Source organism: Saccopteryx leptura, chromosome 12 (genome assembly GCF_036850995.1).
Source record: "Saccopteryx leptura isolate mSacLep1 chromosome 12, mSacLep1_pri_phased_curated, whole genome shotgun sequence".
Classification (NCBI taxonomy): Eukaryota; Metazoa; Chordata; class Mammalia; order Chiroptera; family Emballonuridae; genus Saccopteryx; species Saccopteryx leptura.
The window spans coordinates 38822073-38841981 of NC_089514.1; the positions used below are offsets into that span (position 1 = coordinate 38822073).

The 19909-nt window shown below is 39.4% G+C and overlaps 1 protein-coding gene across 9 annotated transcripts in view; it reads left to right on the forward strand.

Moving 5' to 3' along the window:
• Window positions 1-19909, forward strand: part of AKAP9 (A-kinase anchoring protein 9) — a 155928-nt gene that overhangs the window by 122516 nt on the left and 13503 nt on the right. For 8 of the 9 annotated variants that reach the window (XM_066354352.1, XM_066354354.1, XM_066354356.1 and 5 more), the window contains 12 exons: window positions 362-502; window positions 1004-1492; window positions 1774-1837; window positions 1928-2049; window positions 2589-2780; window positions 3040-3228; window positions 10091-10235; window positions 14822-15041; window positions 16094-16244; window positions 17759-18430; window positions 19042-19250; window positions 19566-19671. In XM_066354352.1, the coding sequence (XP_066210449.1) occupies window positions 362-502; window positions 1004-1492; window positions 1774-1837; window positions 1928-2049; window positions 2589-2780; window positions 3040-3228; window positions 10091-10235; window positions 14822-15041; window positions 16094-16244; window positions 17759-18430; window positions 19042-19250; window positions 19566-19671 (2700 nt within the window). The remainder of the gene's footprint in view (window positions 1-361; window positions 503-1003; window positions 1493-1773; window positions 1838-1927; window positions 2050-2588; window positions 2781-3039; window positions 3229-10090; window positions 10236-14821; window positions 15042-16093; window positions 16245-17758; window positions 18431-19041; window positions 19251-19565; window positions 19672-19909) is intronic. The other variant, XM_066354361.1, reaches the window with a different exon arrangement.

Sequence of the window (19909 nt, forward strand, 5' to 3'; positions counted from 1 at the left end):
ACTGTATAAGACTTCTAAGAACTATTTAGTAACACCTGGTATCTTTTGAAGAAAGTGATATAAATATGAAAGTTTTTTTAAATGGTACCAAAAATATTCTAAATAGTTATAAACTTTTAGAATATATATGAAAAAGTATTTACTTTTCATTTCTAGAAAATCATTCTTACTGTCTCAAGGAAACAAAATGATGGTTTTGGAAGAGTTCCCCTATTTGTTGAAAGAACATGGATCATTTCAACCTCTTTTACCTGATAGGCTGTCATTCCTGAAAAATCTTTATTTGAATGCATACATGCATTGAACTTGATTATATTTTTTGAAAACTTTGTGTTTCTTATGTTTTTCCACTGCCATATAGACTATTACCGAGCTAATTTATACCAATGAAGAAAGTGGATATTTTGGACAACTTGAGGCTCTTAGAGCTGAGTCAGCAGCTGCCAAAGAAGAACTATACAGTTATAAAGAAAAGGCAGAAAAACTTCAAGAAGAGCTTTTGGTAAAATAAGTAACATAGCTCCTAGTTCACTTATTTTAACCTATCTTAATTTTATTTCAAAATACATTCTTGTCTATGAAAACAAACACAAATCCATAAGTTAAAGCTAGAAAGAAAATAAAGCTCTTGTGAATTTGATGAGAAGATACTATAAATTTTTTTTGCCGGTATCTTACTTGATTTTCCTTGGAATCTTTGTTAGGAAGATGCTTTTAATATCTAATCTATTAATGAAGGAGGAGAAAGATAGATGTTGAAGAGAACTATATATCCCATGAGAATTAAAAATAGAAGCTGATAAAATGATTTCACTTCTGTGATAATCTGTGACTATATATATATAGTTTCATATCTATTTGGAGACTGTGTGTTTTTGAATTTTTTTTTATTCTGAGGAAAAGTATGAGAAAACGTATTAGCATGAATTATACTCTCTACCCTAAATTCTACATCCAGTATATCTAATTAAATTTTCTACTGTTTTCTTCATTATGTTTTTAGGTAAAAGAAAGGAATATGACATTTCTCGAGAAAGATTTAACCCAAGTTAGGGATCAACTCACAGTGGCAAAAGAGGAATTATCCTACTTCTTAGAAAGAGAAAATAAGACGGAGGTACAAGAAAACAGAAAGGCCAGCATATCAGAACCCCTTCCTGTTAAAGAGGGCAGAAGCTCTGCATCCCAGACAGACAGGACTGTCAAGGTCAATAGCAGCAATCAGACTCCACAAATCCGTGTCAGAAATGCAGGAATCCAAATTGATTTACAGAATGGATGTTCATCGGAAGAAGTTACTGAAATAATCAATCAGTTTACTGAAAAAATTGAGCAAATGCAAGAGCTACATGCTGCTGAAATTTTGGATATGGAGTCCAGACATATTTCAGAAACTGAAATGTTAAAGAGGGAGCAGTATGTTGCTGTTCAGCTGCTGACAGAGGAATGTGCCACCTTGAAGGCAGTGATACAGTGTCTGAAATCTAAAGAGGTATTTTGTTTTTTAGTTTCCACAAAGTTCTTGTACAGATTTGGAACCTGATGTTATTGTTCCTTAATTCATGAACGTTTCTTATTTTGCTAATATCCATGAAAAAAAAGACTGTTGTAAGCCATGGATTACGTTTATTTTGAAAGGTCTGACAGACTTGAGTTCTTGTGGGTTTTTTTGTGTTTATTTTTTTGACAGCATTACAAAGAACAGTACTATTCATTGGATCCTATTTTTATTAAAGCAAAGAAAGTTACATATTTTTTGTTTTCTTCAATTAGGGATCGTCAGTTCCTGAATTAACACATCCTGACGCTTATCAGACTAGAGAAATATGTTCTAGTGGTAAGTTATGTAAATTTCTGAAATTTGTTTAGTACCTGTTTAAAAATTGTTTCTTATTTTAATAGTAAGTTGTTCTTTTCCTTATTTTAGATTCTGGATCAGACTGGGGTCAGGGAATTTATCTTACACAAAGTCAGGGGTTTGACTCGGCATCAGAAGGCCGAGGAGAAGAAGGTGAAAGTTCAACAGATTCATTTCCAAAGAAAATAAAGGTAATAAAAGATATCTTTTAGTACAAGTTAGCCAGTGTGGTTTCTACATTGAACATAATAGTTTATTCAGTTATATAGTAAGATCCTTTATGGAGAGAGAATTGCAGAGCTAGAAGAAACCTTGGGGATCTATTTAGTTTTTTTTCCATATTTTACAGATAATAAAGTACAATATACTTATATAAAGATTTAAAAATATTTTTTATTACTGAAATTTTTGTTTGCCAAAATGATTAAAGTGGTCTCAAGGACCATAATTTATCTCCTACATACTTCTTTTGGTCAAATTAGCGGCTAATCATTAAATCTAAGAAGAGCACATTAGATAAATAGAAAGAATAAAGTTATAGGCCATCTTTTGGGATTGGCTTTCCCTCCATAGGAAGAGGGAGGGATGGTGTTTCCTATCTGTGATGGCTTTTCTAAATCAATCTAACTACAACAGATAGAAAGCTGCTTTGTTTAAAATATCCCCTTGTTTGACTTTGCAGTCTTTGAAGAAGTTGTCATAATTCTGGCTTGTGGGTTTTGGTTTCTAGGGATTGCTGAGAGCTGTCCATAATGAAGGCATGCAGGTGCTCTCTCTCACCGAGTCTCCCTATGGTGATGGAGAGGACCATTCTGCTCAGCACGTTTCAGAGTCTTGGCTAGAGGAGAGAAGGTCTTACCTCAGTACAATCTCATCTCTTAAGGATTTAATTACCAAAATGCAGGTGCAAAGAGAAACCGAGGTAATCAAGAATATGCATCTAAATAGTTTTATAATTTTTCTCAATCTTAAGGCACTTTACACATTAAGTTGTTGTTAATGATGTATTTTTACATAAATTACTATATATTATTTAAGTGTCCAAATCACATACTTGAAATTAAATTCACCTACTCTTAGAATTATGATACTGATATTGGTTAGTAGATAAATATTTCTTTTAAAGCCTTTTTTTAAACATGCTTATTTGGAGCTCACTTTTGTTTTTTACACTGTACTAGGTTTATGACAGTTCTCAAGCTCACGAGAGCTTCTCAGACTGGCGCGGAGAACTTCTGCTTGCCCTTCAGCAAGTCTTCTTACAGGAGCGCAGTGTGTTGCTAGCCGCCTTCCGGACCGAGCTGACAGCTCTGGGTACTAGAGACGCAGCTGCGTTATTAAACTGTTTGGAACAGAGAATACAAGAACAGGTATCAAAATGGAACTATATAAAACTTAAAAGAAAGAGTGCTTTTAAATAGTAATAAAATGAATTACTGATTAGTTTTATAGTAAGTCTGACGGTTAAAATTTTTTTTTAAGATTTTTTTAAATTTATTCATTATAGAGGGGGAGAGAGAGAGAGAGAGAAAGAGGGGGGGGAAGGGGGAGGAGCAAGAAGCATCAACTCCCATATGTGCCTTGACCAGGCAAGCCCAGGGTTTTGAACCGGCAACCTCAGCATTTCCAGGTTGACGCTTTATCCACTGCGCCACCACAGGTCAGGCTGAAGGTTAAAATTTTTTTTGTGTGTGTGTGTGTGTGTATTTTTCTGAAGCTGGAAACAGGGAGAGACAGTCAGACAGACTCCCGCACGCTCCCAACCAGGATCCACCCGGCACGCCCACCAGGGGGTGATGCTCTGCCCCTCTGGGCGTCGCTCTGCCGAGACCAGAGCCACTCTAGCGCCTGGGGCAGAGGCCAAGGAGCCATCCCCAGCGCCCGGGCCATCTTTGCTCCAATGGAGCCTTGGCTGCGGGAGGGGAAGAGAGAGACAGAGAGGAAGGAGGGGGGGGGGTGGAGAAGCAAATGGGCGCTTCTCCTATGTGCCTTGGCCGGGAATCGAACCCGGGTCCCCCGCACGCCAGGCCGACGCTCTACCACTGAGCCAACCGGCCAGGGCCTGAAGGTTAAAATTTAACAGGAAACACTAAGAATATTTACAAGAAAAATTATTACCTTAAATATTTTTATCTTAACTTAGAAAATGAGCAAGATTGATTTTTTGTGTGTATGTGTGACAGAAACAAAGATAGGAACAGACAGACAGGAAGGGAAGAGAGATGAGAAGTATCAATTCTTCATTGCGGCACCTTAGTTGTTTATTGACTGCTTTCTCGTATGTGCCTTGATTGGGGGGCGGCAGCAGAGCAAATGACCCTTTGTTCAAGCCAGCATCTATTGGGTCATGTCTGTGATCCCAAGCCCAAGTTGGTGAGCCTGTGCCCATGCCAGAAAAGCCTGTGCTCAAGCTGGTGACCTCAGGGTTTTGAACCTGGGTCCTCTGCATCCCAGTACAACACTCTATCCACTGTGCCACTGCCTGGTCAAGCAAGATTGAAAATTAACGAGAGGAACAAATATACAGTGATGGAAAATGATTTGCTTTTGGGTGATGGTTATATAACATAATCAATAGTTCAAATGCTATAGAAATGTTTAGCTTAAACCTGTGTGCTCTTTATTGATTAATGTCACCTTGTTAAATTTAATTTTCTCAATAACATTTAATAAAAAGAAAGAAAATTAATGAGCTAATCATTCAACTTGGGAAATTAGAAAAAGAGCAACAGAATAAACCCAAAGAAATTAGAAGGAGTATGATACAGTCAGTTCTTAACATTTGCAATAATTCAGCTCTGTGAACTTGCCATAAATGCTGAGCTGTTGTTACTAGTGGAAATTCAGGTGTCAATTTCTATGAGCTCCTGCTTGTGACACTTGTCAAGCAGTCAGTACATAAACTTGTTTTATGTGTTTAAAGACACTGTATTTGTATTGTGGATTCATTGATGTTAACTCATAGCCATCAATGCTATAACATACCTAAATGAAGCTTTTATCCAACATGTGTTTTCTTCATAATATAGAGCTGTCTTATGCTTAGGAACTCTAGTACTTTATCACTATGCTTGGGGACCATTTTGAACAGCAAAATCACCAATAAAAAGCACAAAAGTACAGAACACAGCACTTAATGGTTGGCAACAAGGATACTTGTTCATGGAATAAGGGATGAAAAAAAAAGGCATAGCATCACCTTGTTTGACTTCAACTAGGAACTTGAACATCTGAGAATTTAAATTTTCTGCCACTGCGTGTTTGCAGATAACTAAAAGCACTGCAAGTATTGTTTTTGCATTGCAGATACATGTTAGTGAATAGGCAAGTTCAGAATACATAATCCACAAATAATGAGGCTCCACTGAAATAAATGAAAAAGAAGTTAGTGGAATATATACACTAGTACAATAGAGGCTAAAAATGTTAAAAGTTGATTCTTTGAAAGGCTAAGGTAATAGATACTTTTCTAGAGAATTAGTTAAGGAAAATGTAAAGCACACTCTTTTAAAGTTAGCAGTGAAAATGGGGTCATAATCAAAGATAGCTAATATGTAAAAATAATTGAATGTTATAAATAATTTTATTTTAATTAAAAAGTTTTGGTGAAATGGACAGATATTCTAGAAAATATCTTTATTTAAAACTCATTAAAAAGAAGAACAGAGGCCCTGGCCGGTTGGCTCAGCAGTAGAGCGTCGGCCTGGCGTGCAGGGGACCCGGGTTCGATTCCCGGCCAGGGCACATAGGAGAAGCGCCCATTTGCTTCTCCACCCCCCCCCCCTCCTTCCTCTCTGTCTCTCTCTTCCCCTCCCGCAGCCAAGGCTCCATTGGAGCAAAGATGGCCCGGGCGCTGGGGATGGCTCCTTGGCCTCTGCCCCAGGCGCTAGAGTGGCTCTGGTCGCAAAAGAGCGACACCCCAGAGGGGCAGAGCATCGCCCCTGGTGGGCGTGCTGGGTGGATCCCGGTCGGGCGCATGCGGGAGTCTATCTGACTGTCGCTCCCCGTTTCCAGCTTCAGAAAAAGATAAAAAAGAAAAAGAAGAAGAAGAAGAAGAACAGAAAACCTGAAAAGATCTATAAATAGTAAAGGAACCAAATCAGGTGGTTAAAATTGGTTTATAACATTGCCCTGGCCGGTTGGCTCAGTGGTTTGATTTCAAGTCAGGGCACACAGGAAAAGTACCCATCTGCTTTTCCACCCCTCCCCTTCTCACCCCCCCCCTCTTCTCTTTCTGTCTCTCCCTCCCCTCCTCCCCTCCAGTAACCATGGCTCGATTAGAGCGAGTTGGCTCCTGGCACTAAGGATGGCTCTATAGCCTCTACCTCAGGCGCTAAAAATGGCTCCAGTTGCAATGTAGCAAAGGCTCCAAATGGGCAGAGCATCACCCCCTAGTGGGCTTGCAGGTGGATGCCGGTCGGGGCACATGCTGGAGTCTGCTTCTGCCTCCCCTCCTCTCACTAAAAAAAATATAAATAAAATAAAAAATAAAAATTGGTTCATAATGCTTAGCGCCGAGATCTTGATGTTTGAGTACATTCTCTATCAAAAGGAACTAGGACTTCTAGGGAAAATTACTGATTCCAGGGCTGGAGTGGGAAAGAACAAAGATGAATCTGAAATATCTCAGTTTACTAATAAGGAATTACTGAAAGAATTAAGAGGGTATGTCAAAAGATCACAGAAGCCAGCTTAAAGAAGTCCCTACTGGCTAAATTTGGGACAATTTGAACACCAAAGTATATAATGAGAGTGTAATTATAAACCAAAGGGTAAAATAAGAATTCATGTGTTTATACTGTTATAAGATATAAGTAAAAATTATTTCTTACAGTAGAAAAACAACTAGCTTGTAGGAGAAATGATGGAATCAGTAAAGTCCCCTTCATTAAATGCTATAGTAGTATGATCAGGGAAGTATATTTTCATAGTCTAAAAGTAAGCCCCCAGAAAATTCTTTTAAATCACAAAAGGAAAAGTAGTAACTTTATAGTGGAAAACCCTTCAGATACTGCCTTATTCAAGTGGTCAGTTAATAGCACAAAAATGTAACAGACATCATGTACTTCCTGATAGGAAGGGTACGACATCTCTTATGCATAATCAAAAATCTACTCAGAGAGACATATTAACATACCAAATTCACCAGTGTATATATTTTTAAAGACACAATCACCTTATATTTCTACAAAGGTAGAAAACTGTTAAAAAATAAGTCGTATGATTGCCTGACCAGGTGGTAGTACAGTGGCTAGAGCATCAGCCTGGGTGCTCAGGACCCAGGATCAAAAACCCAAGGTCGCCAGCTTGAGCACAGGCTCACCAGCTTGAACTTGGGATCATAGACTTGACCCCATAGTTGCTGGCTTGAAATCCAAGGTTGCTGGCTTGAGTCCAAGTTCACTGGCTTGAGCAAGGGGTCACTAGCTTTGCTGGAGTTCACAGGTCAAGGCACATATGAGAAAGTAATCAATAAACAACTATGGTGCCACAACAAAGATTGATGCTTCTCATCTCTCTCACTTCCTGTCTGTTCCTGTCTGTCTGTCTCTCTCTCTTAAAAAAAAAAAGTCATGTATTATTATTACTTTAACAAATTAAATGGGAAAAAAATAGTGATCGTCTCAAGAGAGAAGGCCAATTAATTAAAATGAAGGATTTTATATTTTAAAATACCTTAAGGCAAATAAACACAAAAAAAGAATTTCTTGCCTGACCAGGTGGTGGCGCAGTGGATAGAGCATCGGAATGGGATGCGTAGGACCCAGGTCCGAGACCCTGAGGTCACCAGCTTGAGCATGGCTCATCTGGTTTGAGCAAGGCTCACCACCTTGAGCCCAAGGTTGCTGGCTTGAGCAAGGGATTACTTGGTCTACTGTAGCCCAACAGTCAAGGCACATTATGAGACAGCAATCAATGAACAAATAAGGTGCCGTGATGAAAAACTGATGATTGATGCTTCTTATCTCTCTTCGTTCCTGTCTGTCTGTCCTTATCTATCCCTCTCTCTGACTCCCTCTCTGTCTCTGTAAAAAAAAAAAAAAAAGAATTTCTTGAACTAAATGAAGGGTATGTCTGGCAAAATTCTATTACAAACATCATCTCTTTTTTTTTTTTAATTCATTTTAGAGAGGAGAGGGAGAGAGGAGAGACAGAGAGAGAGAAGGGGGGAGGAGCTGGAAGCATCAACTCCCATATGTGCCTTGACCAGGCAAGCTCGGGTTTCGAACCGGTGACCTCAGCATTTCCAGGTCGACACTTTATCCACTGCACCACCACAGGTCATGCCCTACAAACATCATCTCTTATAGTTAAATGTTTAAAATATTTCTAAACAAAAGGTTTAATAGTTTGTACAACTTTGTCCTAAATGTTTAGCTAGCAAAGCAAGAAAAATAAAGTAAGAGTTGAAGGTGAGGAAGACCCCTTATTCAGTTACATAGTTCCAAGGAGAATCTATACACACAGATTTTTAGAATTGATGAAGTTTGATAATTTTGCTGGATAGAAGATGAAAATGTAAAAATATGATTTCTCAACAAACAAAATGTAATTTAAAAAATAATTATTTACAATAGGATTGAATGGACAAATTCCTAAAAGTACACCAACTATCAAAACTAACTCATGAATAGAAAATCTAATAGATCTATAATAGAGTTAAATGGTCATTCTAAAATTCTCACAAAGAAAAGCCCTGGATCAGATGGCTTCACTGGTGAATTCTACCAAATGTTTAAAGAAGAATTAATACCAGTCTTTCACAAACTCATCCAAATAAAGCAGAGAAGAGAGTACTTCCAAACCATTCTGTGAGGCCAGAATTGCTCTGATTCCAAACCAAAAGTATCACAAGAGAAAACTATAGACCAATCATCCAGTGATGTAAAAATAACCAATGGGGCCCTGGCTGGTTGGCTCAGCGGTAGAGCGTCGGCCTGGCGTGCGGGGGACCCAGGTTCGATTCCTGGCCAGGGCACATAGGAGAAGCGCTCATTTGCTTCTCCACCCCCTCCCCCACCTTCCTCTCTGTCTCTCTCTTCCCCTCCCGGAGCCAAGGCTCCATTGGAGCAAAGATGGCCCGGGTGCTGGGGATGGCTCCTTGGCCGCAGCCCCAGGAGCTAGAGTGGCTCTGGTCGCAGCAGAGTGACCCCCCCCCCAGGGGCAGAGCATTGCCCCCTGGTGGACGTGCCCGGTGGATCCCGGTCGGGCGCATGCGGGAGTCTGTCTGACTGTCTCTCCCCGTTTCCAGCTTCAGAAAAATACAAATAAATAAATAAATAAATAAATAAATAAAATAAAAATAACCAATGGGAAAATGGTTATTTTTTATATTATATCAAGATGATATAAATTTATGTTCCTGTGGAAGACGGTGAAGAGTATCCAATAAATATATGAAAAGATGCTCAAATAAAATGTACTGTATTATTCATACTATGTAATAATATATAATATATAATTTTTTTTTTGAGAGCGAGAGAGAGGGACAGACAGGAAGGGAGAGAGGTAAGAAGCATCAGTCTTTGTTGCAGCACCTTAGTTGTTCATTGATTGCTTTCTCCTATGTGCCTTGAATGGGGAGCTCCAGCAGAGCGAGTGACCCCTTGCTCAAGACAGAGACCCTTAACAAGCTGGTGAACCTGCACTCAAGCTGGTGACCTCCGGATTTTGAGCCTGAGTCCTCTGCACCCCAGGCCGGCGCTCTATCCACTGCACCACCACCTGGCCAGGCCATAATATTGCAATGAGTGTAAAGTGGGGCTACATGTGTCAACCCATTGGTTCACCAGCATGTTAAGTAAAACAGACAAGCTACACCAAAATAAATACAATATGAGACCGAAGTTTTAAACCATGCAAAACAGTATATTGTTTAGCATGTGTGTATGTAACATAATATACAGAGTGTTGTGAAAACAACAAGGCTTAGGATTTGGTTCTTTCTTGGCCAGGTGGTGCAGAAGAGGTATTTTCAGGGAGTTGTACACAGGGCCTTTAATTGCACAAGTGCTGTTTCTTAAACCAAGTACATGGGTGATTATGATACTATTCTTCATGTAAAGATTAATAACCAGAAGTAAATCCTAATGAAGGGGAAAAGAAAATTAATAATGTCTTTCCAAAATAGTAGCATGTATGTTCCAATCACTCTTCTGTAGACTTCTGGGTTGTTAATTTTATTGTCTTTATAACTCCCTTCACTTGATTTTTCACTTTGCACTATTACAGGGTATTGAATATCGAGCAGCTATGGAATGCCTCCAGAATGCGGATAGAAGGAGTTTGTTATCTGAAATTCAAGCACTGCATGCTCAGATGAGTGGTAGAAAAATTACTCTGAAGAGGGAACAAGAGAATGATCAATCAAGCCAAGGTATGCTGTATGCCAGGCTCATGTGATAACTGAAATAGGTGAAATAGTTCACGTTGTCTCCCTTCTTATTATTCAGTTAAAACATATTTTGTTCTCAGTCTCAAATCGGAGAGATGATCTACATTAACTACACTAGGGGTTGAAGGATTGTCCGGTTGGTTTTAAATATGTTTATATACGGGGTTGGGCAAAAGTAGGTTTACAGTTGTGAGTATGTGAACACATAGTTTATTCTTGTATTATTTTTTTTTATACAGACAACTGTAAACCTACTTTTACCTCACCCTTTTATCTGTATGTATATATATGTAGGTATTCACACACACACACACACACACACACATGACCCTTGAGCAACGTGGAGGTTAGAGACAGTTGAAATTCTGAGAATAACCTAAGATGGCCTTCTGCATACATGGATTCCCAGCCACAGATCAAAGATATAGTTGGTATTTTTCTTAAGAGTTGAAAAATATTGATTTGCATTAGGCTTCTCCACCCAGGTACAAACTCATACTTAGCTTTGGGACTAGAAATAAAATAAATGGATAATACTCAGTTTTGCTACGCTATCTAAGATTATTGCTCCATCTTAAAAGCAACAGTTCCTGAAATTGGGGAGAAGTGATGGCTGTGAATGTGAGGGGGTTGTTGTACAGTTACTACAAAGAAAACAATGCGTGTGTGACAGCCCAGTAAGGACTTGCTTTAGTATATCAAAGGATTTGCTTTTCTCTCCTGTAGAATTTGGAAACACCTTTTGCTAGCTATGTGTAGAAAGAGCATGACAGTGACTCCTACAGAATACTTGAATCAAAGAGACTGCAGTTTTCTGACATATAAACAGATATATTTAAAATGAAAAAGCATTGCCTTGACCCAAGTTGTTTAGCCCAGTGCTCATTATCTTTGTTTTGTTTGAAGCCCTTTATGAGGATAACCTGAAAGAAAAATCCACAATGAAAATAACTGTTTCTTTATTAATCCTTTTTTAATTGTAAACTGTAACAGACATACAGAAAGTACAAGATGCAAAAATGTACCATAGAACAAATGAAATGAGTCTCTGTGATAATGTCACCCATGTCAAGTATCCCAGAAGCTCCCTTCCCAAACACATTCCTCCAACCTAGAAGTGACGATTATCCTGATTTTTTATTTTGTTTTCTACCTATTTATAAATATGTATTCATAAACCATATAAGTTTAAAGTTTTTCTGCTTTTGAACTTTATCACTCTATGTATTTGTGTCTTGCTTCTTTCGCCTCTCTGTAACACTCTTCTAAGTCCCTGCAGTTCTCTCTACTTCATTCATTTTTGTTACTTACAGAATTCCCATGTGTGGATATTCTACAATTTATACATATTTTAGCTAGTATATCCAATGCTAGTCTATATATTGTCATATCATGTTTCTGATACATACATGCATGACTTTTCTGGGTATATACTCAGGAGTGGAATTGTGGGTAATAGGATACATATCTTCAAATTTATTAAATATTGCCAAACTGTTTTCCACAGTGGCCATATCAGTTTGTGTGCTTACTAGTGGTAAATGAGAGTTCTGTTGCTTCACATCTTTGCAAACTGTTGTTACTGTCAGACCTTTGTTGCCCATCTGGTGGGTGTGCAGAGTATTGTTAGTGTAGTTTTAATTTACATTTGCTAATTACTGAAATACTTTAGTCCTTTTGTCATATGATTATTAGCTAGCTGAATTTCTGCTTTTGTGTTGCTGCTTCAGATCTTCTCCCCACTTTCAATGAGGGTACCTCTTAATTCAGAGTTGCAGATGGAAATCATTTGAGATTAAATTGAACTCTAATTTTCATCATCTCCAGTGAAGACACATATCTTTGTCTTTAGTTTTGTTTATTGTAATGGTCCAAACACCTAAGCTTTTGCAAATTTTTTAAATTATACCATAGTCTTACATTTGTCATTTAAAAGCTGAAGATTTTTAGACCCTGGCCGGTTGGCTCAGTGGTACAGTGTTGGCCTGGCCTGTGGAAGTCCTGGTTTCAATTCCCGGCCAGGGCACACAGGAGAAGCGCCCATCTGCTTCTCCACCCCTCCCCCCCTCCTTCCTCTCTGTCTCTCTCTTCCCCTCCTGCAGCCAAGGCTCCATTGGAGCAAAGTTGGCCCAGGTGCTGAGGATGGCTCTGTGGCCTCTGCGGCAGGTGCTGAATGGCTCTGATTGCAACAGAGCAATGCCCCAGATGGGCAGAGCATCGCCCCCTAATGGACATGCCGGGTGGATCCCGGTCGGGCGCATCTGGGGGAGTCTGTCTCTCTGCTTCCCTGCTTCTCACCTCAGAAAAAGACAGAAAAAAAAATTTTTTTTAAGATTTTTATTTATTAAAAAACAAAACAAAAAAAAAAAACCAACAGGTTTTTTGGAGTTTAGATTTAGATTTTTAGGGGACAAAAAAACCAAAACAAACAAAAAAACCCCACAAGATTTTAAGTATCTTTAAATATTTCAGAGAAAATATGTATAATGAGATCACAAGTTAAATATATTGTTTATATTAGGACATAGAATGAATTGAAGATCATTTTAGAGAATTGATTTGTATTAATTTACTTAAATAGAACTTCACTGAAAGCTTAGTTTCACTTTTTTTTTTTTTTACAGAGACAGAGAGTGAGTCAGAGAGAGGAATAGACAGGGACAGACAGGAACAGAGAGAGATGAGAAGCATCAATCATCAGTTTTTCATTGTGGCATCTTAGTTGTTCATTGATTGCTTTCTCATATGTGCCTTGACCGCGGGCCTTCAGCAGACGGAGTAACCCCTTACTTGATCCAGTGACCTTGGGTCCAAGCTGGTGAGCTTTTTGCTCAAACCAGAGGAGCCCATGCTCTACCTGGCGACCTCGGGGTCTCTAACCTGGGTCTTCCACATCCCAGTCCGACGCTCTATCCACTGCGCCACCGCCCGGTCAGGCAGTTTCACATATTTATATATGTAGATCCTAGCCTCCCTGAGAAATAGTTGTAAAAGCCTGAATTAACATGACTATCTTCTAAATTCAAGTCATTTCTATCTCTTAATATCAATAATAGGAATTATAATATGACATGATGAACTTTAATAAAAAATTTTTGTTAAAAATACATTTATGGTAGAATAAAGAAAAGTGTAGAGTAAAAATCTCCTCTAGAGTTGCCTAAACCCTAACGTACAGTAACAACTGTTAATACCCAGGTAAATATTTCTTCAGACCTTCTCAATGTGCATATGTATGTAAGTTCATATTTTTCACAAAAAATGGGATCCTGATGAATATTTCCATTTGTTTTCATTATAACAGGAATGTAGCAAGGGTTTAATTTTATTTAATTTTTTTTTTTTTGAAATTAAGTTTAATAGGGTGACATTGGTCAATGAAAATACATAGGTTTCAGGTAAACTTAGTTTGAACTGTTGATTGTGTTGTGTGCCCATCACCCAGTTTTTAAAGGAAAAAAACATGATTCAAGTTGGGGTTTGGACTTCCCACTTCTCTAGTAAAGTTCCTAGGGCCTGTCTGCGAAAGAGGACTGACCTAACAAGCCAGCAGTGCCGATCACTCAGAGTTACAGGGTAACTCCTGGAAGTACTTTGTGTGGCTATCAAAATCCATTGAAATTTTTAATGTGAACTATGGAAATTCTGAATGAACAAATTCAGGTTTTTATTTACTAGTATTGGGTGAACACAAATAATTTTATTTCACATCTTGTGTCCATTTATATATTCTGTTAATCTTTTGTCATCCTTATATATTTATTATTCTGAAATCTTGGCCATTTAGGACTGTGAGGAAAATATGCATTAAAAATACAGTGTGTCCGTAAAGTCATGGTGCACTTTTGACCGGTCACAGGAAAGCAACAAAAGACGATAGAAATGTGAAATCTGCACCAAATAAAAGGAAAACTCTCCCAGTTTCATACCTATTCAGTGCAGTTCGATATGGGCTCACGCACAGATTTTTTAGGGCTCCTTAGGTAGCTATCCCGTATAGCCTCTACAGACTCGTCACTGACTGATGGCCTACCAGAACGGGGTTTCTCCACCAAACTGCCGGTTTCCTTCAACTGCTTATCCCACCGAGTAATGTTATTCCTATGTGGTGGCGCTTCGTTATAAACGCACTGATATTCACGGTGCACTTTGGTCACGGATTCAAATTTAGCGAGCCACAGAACACACTGAACTTTCCTCTGTATCATCCCCATCTCGACTGGCATGGCCATGGGCTGCTCCGCTGTATACACGGTGTTACGTCATCATCTGCACATGCACACATGCTGCCGCATCATCCTACAGACACTAGGAGGATTTTCCTTTTATTTGGTGCAGATTTCACATTTCTGTCATCTTTTGTTGCTTTCCTGTGACTGGTCAAAAGTACACCATGACTTCAGGGACACACTGTATTTATTTATATGAATTGCTAACTTTTGGGACTGTAATAATTTCATTTGCTTTGTAGTAATTACCTGAACTACAAATCAATTCTTATCAACAAAATATTAATAAACCAAGTGTGAGTTGCTAGAACACTTCAATACGAATCGTTTCCCGTTTAGAGCTCCTGGAGTATAACATCCCGCAGAAGCAGTCCCAGATGCTGGACATGCAGGCGGAGCTGAGCAGCGTGAAGGACAGGGCCGCAGAGGTGCAGGAGCAGCTCAGTGCTGAGAAGAGGGTGGTTGCCGAGCTGAAGAGTGAACTCACACAGACCAAGCTGGAACTGGAAACAACACTGAAGGCACAGCACAAGCACCTGAAGGAATTAGAGTCATTCAGGTGTGCCAGGCTTCCTTATTATACACCTGTGTTAGTAAAGAAATTGGGATGATTTTTCTCAGACATTGTGCACATCTTGCAAAAACATGACATTATACATGATGTTTAAAAAGCATGAAATGCCCTGGCCATTTGGTTCAGTGATAGAGCGTCAGCCCATCATATGGACATCCTGGGTTCCATCCCTGATCAGAGCACACATGAGAAGTGACCGTCTGCTTCTCTCCCCCTCCCTTTTGCCCTTCTCTCCCTCTTCCCCTCCCACAGCCAGTGGCTCGAGTGGTTTGAGCTTTGGCCCCAGCCGCTGTGGATAGCTCTGTTGATTCAAGCATCAGCCCAGACAGGGGTTGCCAGGTAGATCCGGGTCGGAGCACATGCGGGAGTCTAGGAGTCTGTCTATCTCCCCTTCTCTCACTTAAAAAAAAAAGAAAGAAAGAAAAGCATGAAACTGTTATTTATAGGAAGAACCAGTGGAAAGGAAAACTCCAAATGTTTCCAAATAAGAAACTCATGATTAGGTATTGGCATATTCTCTACTGTGGCTTCCGTTCTGGTTGAGATCTCTAATATAAGATAAACAATTTTGACCTTTATTTTGTTTATTTGACCAATTAATTTGAAATGGCATTTATGATCTCAATAGAATTTATGCTTCAGTTAGCTAATATATGCAAAGTGCTTTAAAAGATTATGCTTGTAAAAGGAATGAGTTTGTTGGTGTAAATACTGACCTACTCTGCTCTCTAAGGACATGTTACAAGCACAGTTCCTCTTTGAACACACAAACACATGGTATTTCTCATGTTGAGTAAAAGAAGGAAAATTTTTTATGTTATTTTGTAATAATAAGTTGTTTGCAATGATAAATAACTAGTTAGAAACAGTTAAATTGAGATGAACCACAGTAAAAAATCTTTAATCTTTACATGGTTTATATTTTCCTATTAGCTAGTTTATTATATCGTTTCACTTTTCATTGGAAGCTGTGCTTTCTCTCTTTCTCTCACCATATAGTCAAAGTACTTTTATGGAAGTTTGTCTCTCTGATTTAGGTTGGAAGTTAAAGATAAAACAGATGAAGTACATTTGCTTAATGACACATTAGCAAATGAACAGAAAAAATCCAGGGAGCTCCAGTGGGCCTTGGAAAAGGAGAAAGCCAAGCTGGGACGCTGTGAAGAGCGGGATAAGGAGGAGCTGGAGGTATTGTTATCTCTGTCTTTCAATACCTGTGGAAAATCCAAAACGGTAGAACAAGAGTCTAGAGACTTTTCTCTTTCTAAAATGTCAACTTTGGACTCTTTATGAGATGAAATAGGTTGTTTGCTGTGTTGAATACTATTATAATGTTATAACTATACTAGGAAATGCTAGTATGTGATGTGTTTTTGTTTTGCTACATCCAGGGATAAATACAGACTGTTCTCTTGTAACATGTATTGTGGGGTATGAATTAGTGCATGTACAATTTCATAAATAGGACTGTCATGTCAGTTTAATGCAGAAGTAGTTTGAGTTCCTGTTACCTCCTGGGGAAGAGGAGCAGTGATAGTTTTCTGAGAGCAGGAGCCCCTGCTACTGTATTTTAAGAAAATTTAAAATGAGTCCCTTCACTCTGGGCTCCGTCCTAGTCTTGCGCGGCTCTCAGCTCAAAGCATTTGGTCCTGCACACTGTCCCCACTTGAATGGTAGCCCCACGGGCTCAGAGCTCTCTGTCCACATGAATTCAGGACTTGCTAGCTCTGTGCTAAAGTCTGTGTATCCAGCATTTCTTCCCTATTATTTTTGAGGGTTTTGTTAATATCCACCCTGGTATCCTGCAGGCTTAGTGAGCTCTCTGCCTATCAAGGGCATGTCATCTCCTCAGGTACTGATTACTATATTTTTATCATTACAGATTTACAAAGGTTTTGAGTAGTTTGCCCCTAATCCTGATTTCCTCTAAGTCCTATTATATATTATTAGTAAGTGATATCGGAAAACACAAAGTTTTTCAGGAATTCATATCACATTATACCAGAAATATTTGTATTTTTAAAGGTTATTATCTCTAGAAGAAATATACCCTGCGCCTGACCAGGGTATGTAGCAGTGGCAAACTGGAAAGAGCGTTGGCCTGGGATGCTGAGAACCCAGGTTCAAAACCCCGAGATCGCCGGCTTGAGCATGGCTGACCATCTTGAGCAAGGGGTCTCCAGCTTAAGAGTGGGATCATAGACATGACCCCATGGTTGCTGGCTTGAGCCCAAAGGTCGCTGGCTTGATCTGATCAAGGGATCACCTGCTCTACTGGAGCCCCCCGGTTAGGGTGCATATGAGAAAGCAATCAGTGAACAACTAAGATGCCACAATGGAGAATTGATGCTTCTCATCTCTCTCCCTTCCAGCCTATCTGTGTCTGTCTGTCTGACTCTCTCTCTCTCTCTCTAAAACACACACACACACACACATCCTGTTTCATATTTGTAAACTGGATATGGTTATTGTCAGGAGAGAAAGTATTATTTAGCTTAGATGTTTTTTGTTTATATTTTTTTGATGAAAACCACCTAGCTGTCCAAACAATTATGCTCTAACCACTGAAAATTTAAGTTAATAAACTGGGTAATCAATGCTGTTACCAAATACTACCAATTTAGTATTAATAAAAGCACAATTGTGTACTTATAAAGTACTTTTAATAGTAACAGATTCTTAATATCAATTTCTTCTACAAGGATCTGAAATTTTCACTTGAGAGTCAGAAACAAAGGAATATTCAGCTAAATCAACTTTTGGAGCAACACAAACAACTACTGAACGAATCACAGCAGGAAATAGAGTCGCAGAGAGTGCTACATGATGCCCAGCTATCAGAAGAACGAAGTCGAAACTTAGAGCTTCAAGTACTTCTGGAGTCCGAGAAAGTGCGGATTCGGGAAGTGAGCTGCACGCTGGACAGGGAGCGGGAGGTGCGCGCGCAGCTGCAGCCAGGCAGCGATGACGGCGGGCAGCCTCGGCCCGCCCTGCCCTCCGAAGACCTTCTGAAGGAGCTGCAGAGACAGCTGGAGGAGAAGCACAGCCGCATAGTCGAGTTGTTAAATGAGACTGAGAAATACAAACTGGATTCTTTGCAGACAAGACAGCAAATGGAGAAGGACAGGCAGGTTCATAGGAAGACGTTGCAGACAGAACAAGAGGCCAACACGGAGGGACAGAAGAAAATGCATGAGCTCCAGTCCAAAGTGGAAGATCTTCAGCGTCAACTGGAAGAGAAAAGGCAACAAGTCTATAAGTTAGACCTTGAAGGGAAGCGACTGCAAGGAATTATGCATGAGTTCCAGAAGCAAGAACTGGAACGAGAAGAAAAACGAGAAAGTAGGAGAGTTCTATATCAGAATCTTAATGAGGTAAATGACAATTTAAAATATTTTTTAAAGAATATTGCAGCTCGCCTGACCTGTGGTGGCACAGTGGATAAAGCATCAACCTGAAACACTGAGGTCGCAGGTTCAAAACCCTGCACTTGTCTGGTCGAGGCACATATGGGAGTTGATGCTTCCTGCTCCCTTTCTCTCTCTCTCTTTCTCACTCTCCTTTCTACGATAAATAAATAAATAAATAAATGAAAATTAAATTTAAAAAATTTTTAAAAAATATTGCTGCTCTTTGATCATATAATTTTGATATTGGATTAAATTATTTAAATAGCTACGGACAAATCATTTTAAAAGAAAATCTATAGAAGTTTATTTTGGAATATAAATAATACAACAGATTCTCCATTAACATCATTCTATTCAGCTTTGTTTTGTTGTAACATTGATGAGATGCAGTAGGAACTTAACTCTTGTTTACATAAATAAGCCTATGGCAAAATTGGTTTCGTTACATTGTTTCACTTGAGGCCATAGAACCTATCAACGACATTAAATGAGAGCTTACTGTAAATTGTGTTCCCTTCAGAAAGAATGCTGTTCATTTATAATTATTGCTTTCTTTTTCTGTCCAAAATTGCCAGCCAAGCACATGGAGTTTAACCAATGATCGAACGAGAAACTGGGTTCTTCAACAGAAAATAGAGGGAGAAGCAAAGGAATCAAGCTATCCTAAACTGATTGAAATGAATGGAGGAAGAACTGGCTATAGTTGTGAATTAGAAATGATCGAACAAAAGCTTCAACATATGGCTTCAAAACTACAACATCTAGCCCAGAAAGCCTCCAATCGGTTAGACCTGTCTTCCTGACCTTTGGAAAGATCTTTCTTAGACAAGCTAGACAGAATCTGCTTCTCACTAATAGTTAGCCAAGGGTGGGGAGTTGGAATTTTAAAGTTAATGCCTGTTTACATTAGGAGGTGGTATTTTCTAACAAAACTCGTACTCCTGAGAACAGGTGTGTTAGCCCCTTGCCCCGGGGAGAGAGGACACTCAGTTCAGAGGAGAGGCGATAGGCGAGCAGAGTGCTTGTCTGACCCTGATGTTGGTGCTCGTGACACCACTGAGAGGATGTTTGACTTTTTTTCTTTTTTTTCTTTTTAAAGACTACAGTTTGAAACCGGAGATGATGAAGATTTCATTTGGGTTCAGGAAAATATTGATGAAATTATTTTACAACTGCAAAAATTAATTGGCCAGCCCGGCAAAGAGGTATGACTCAAAAAAAAACCCAAAGGCCCTGGCCGGTTGGCTCAGTGGTAGAGCGTCGGCCTGGTGTGCAGAAGTCCTGGGTTCGATTCCCGGCCAGGGCACACAGGAGAAGTGCCCATCTGCTTCTACACTCCTCCCCCTCTCCTTCCTCTCTGTCTCTCTCTTCCCCTCCCGCAGCCGAGGCTCCATTGGAGCAAAGATGGCCCGGGCGCTGGGGATGGCTCCTTGGCCTCTGCCC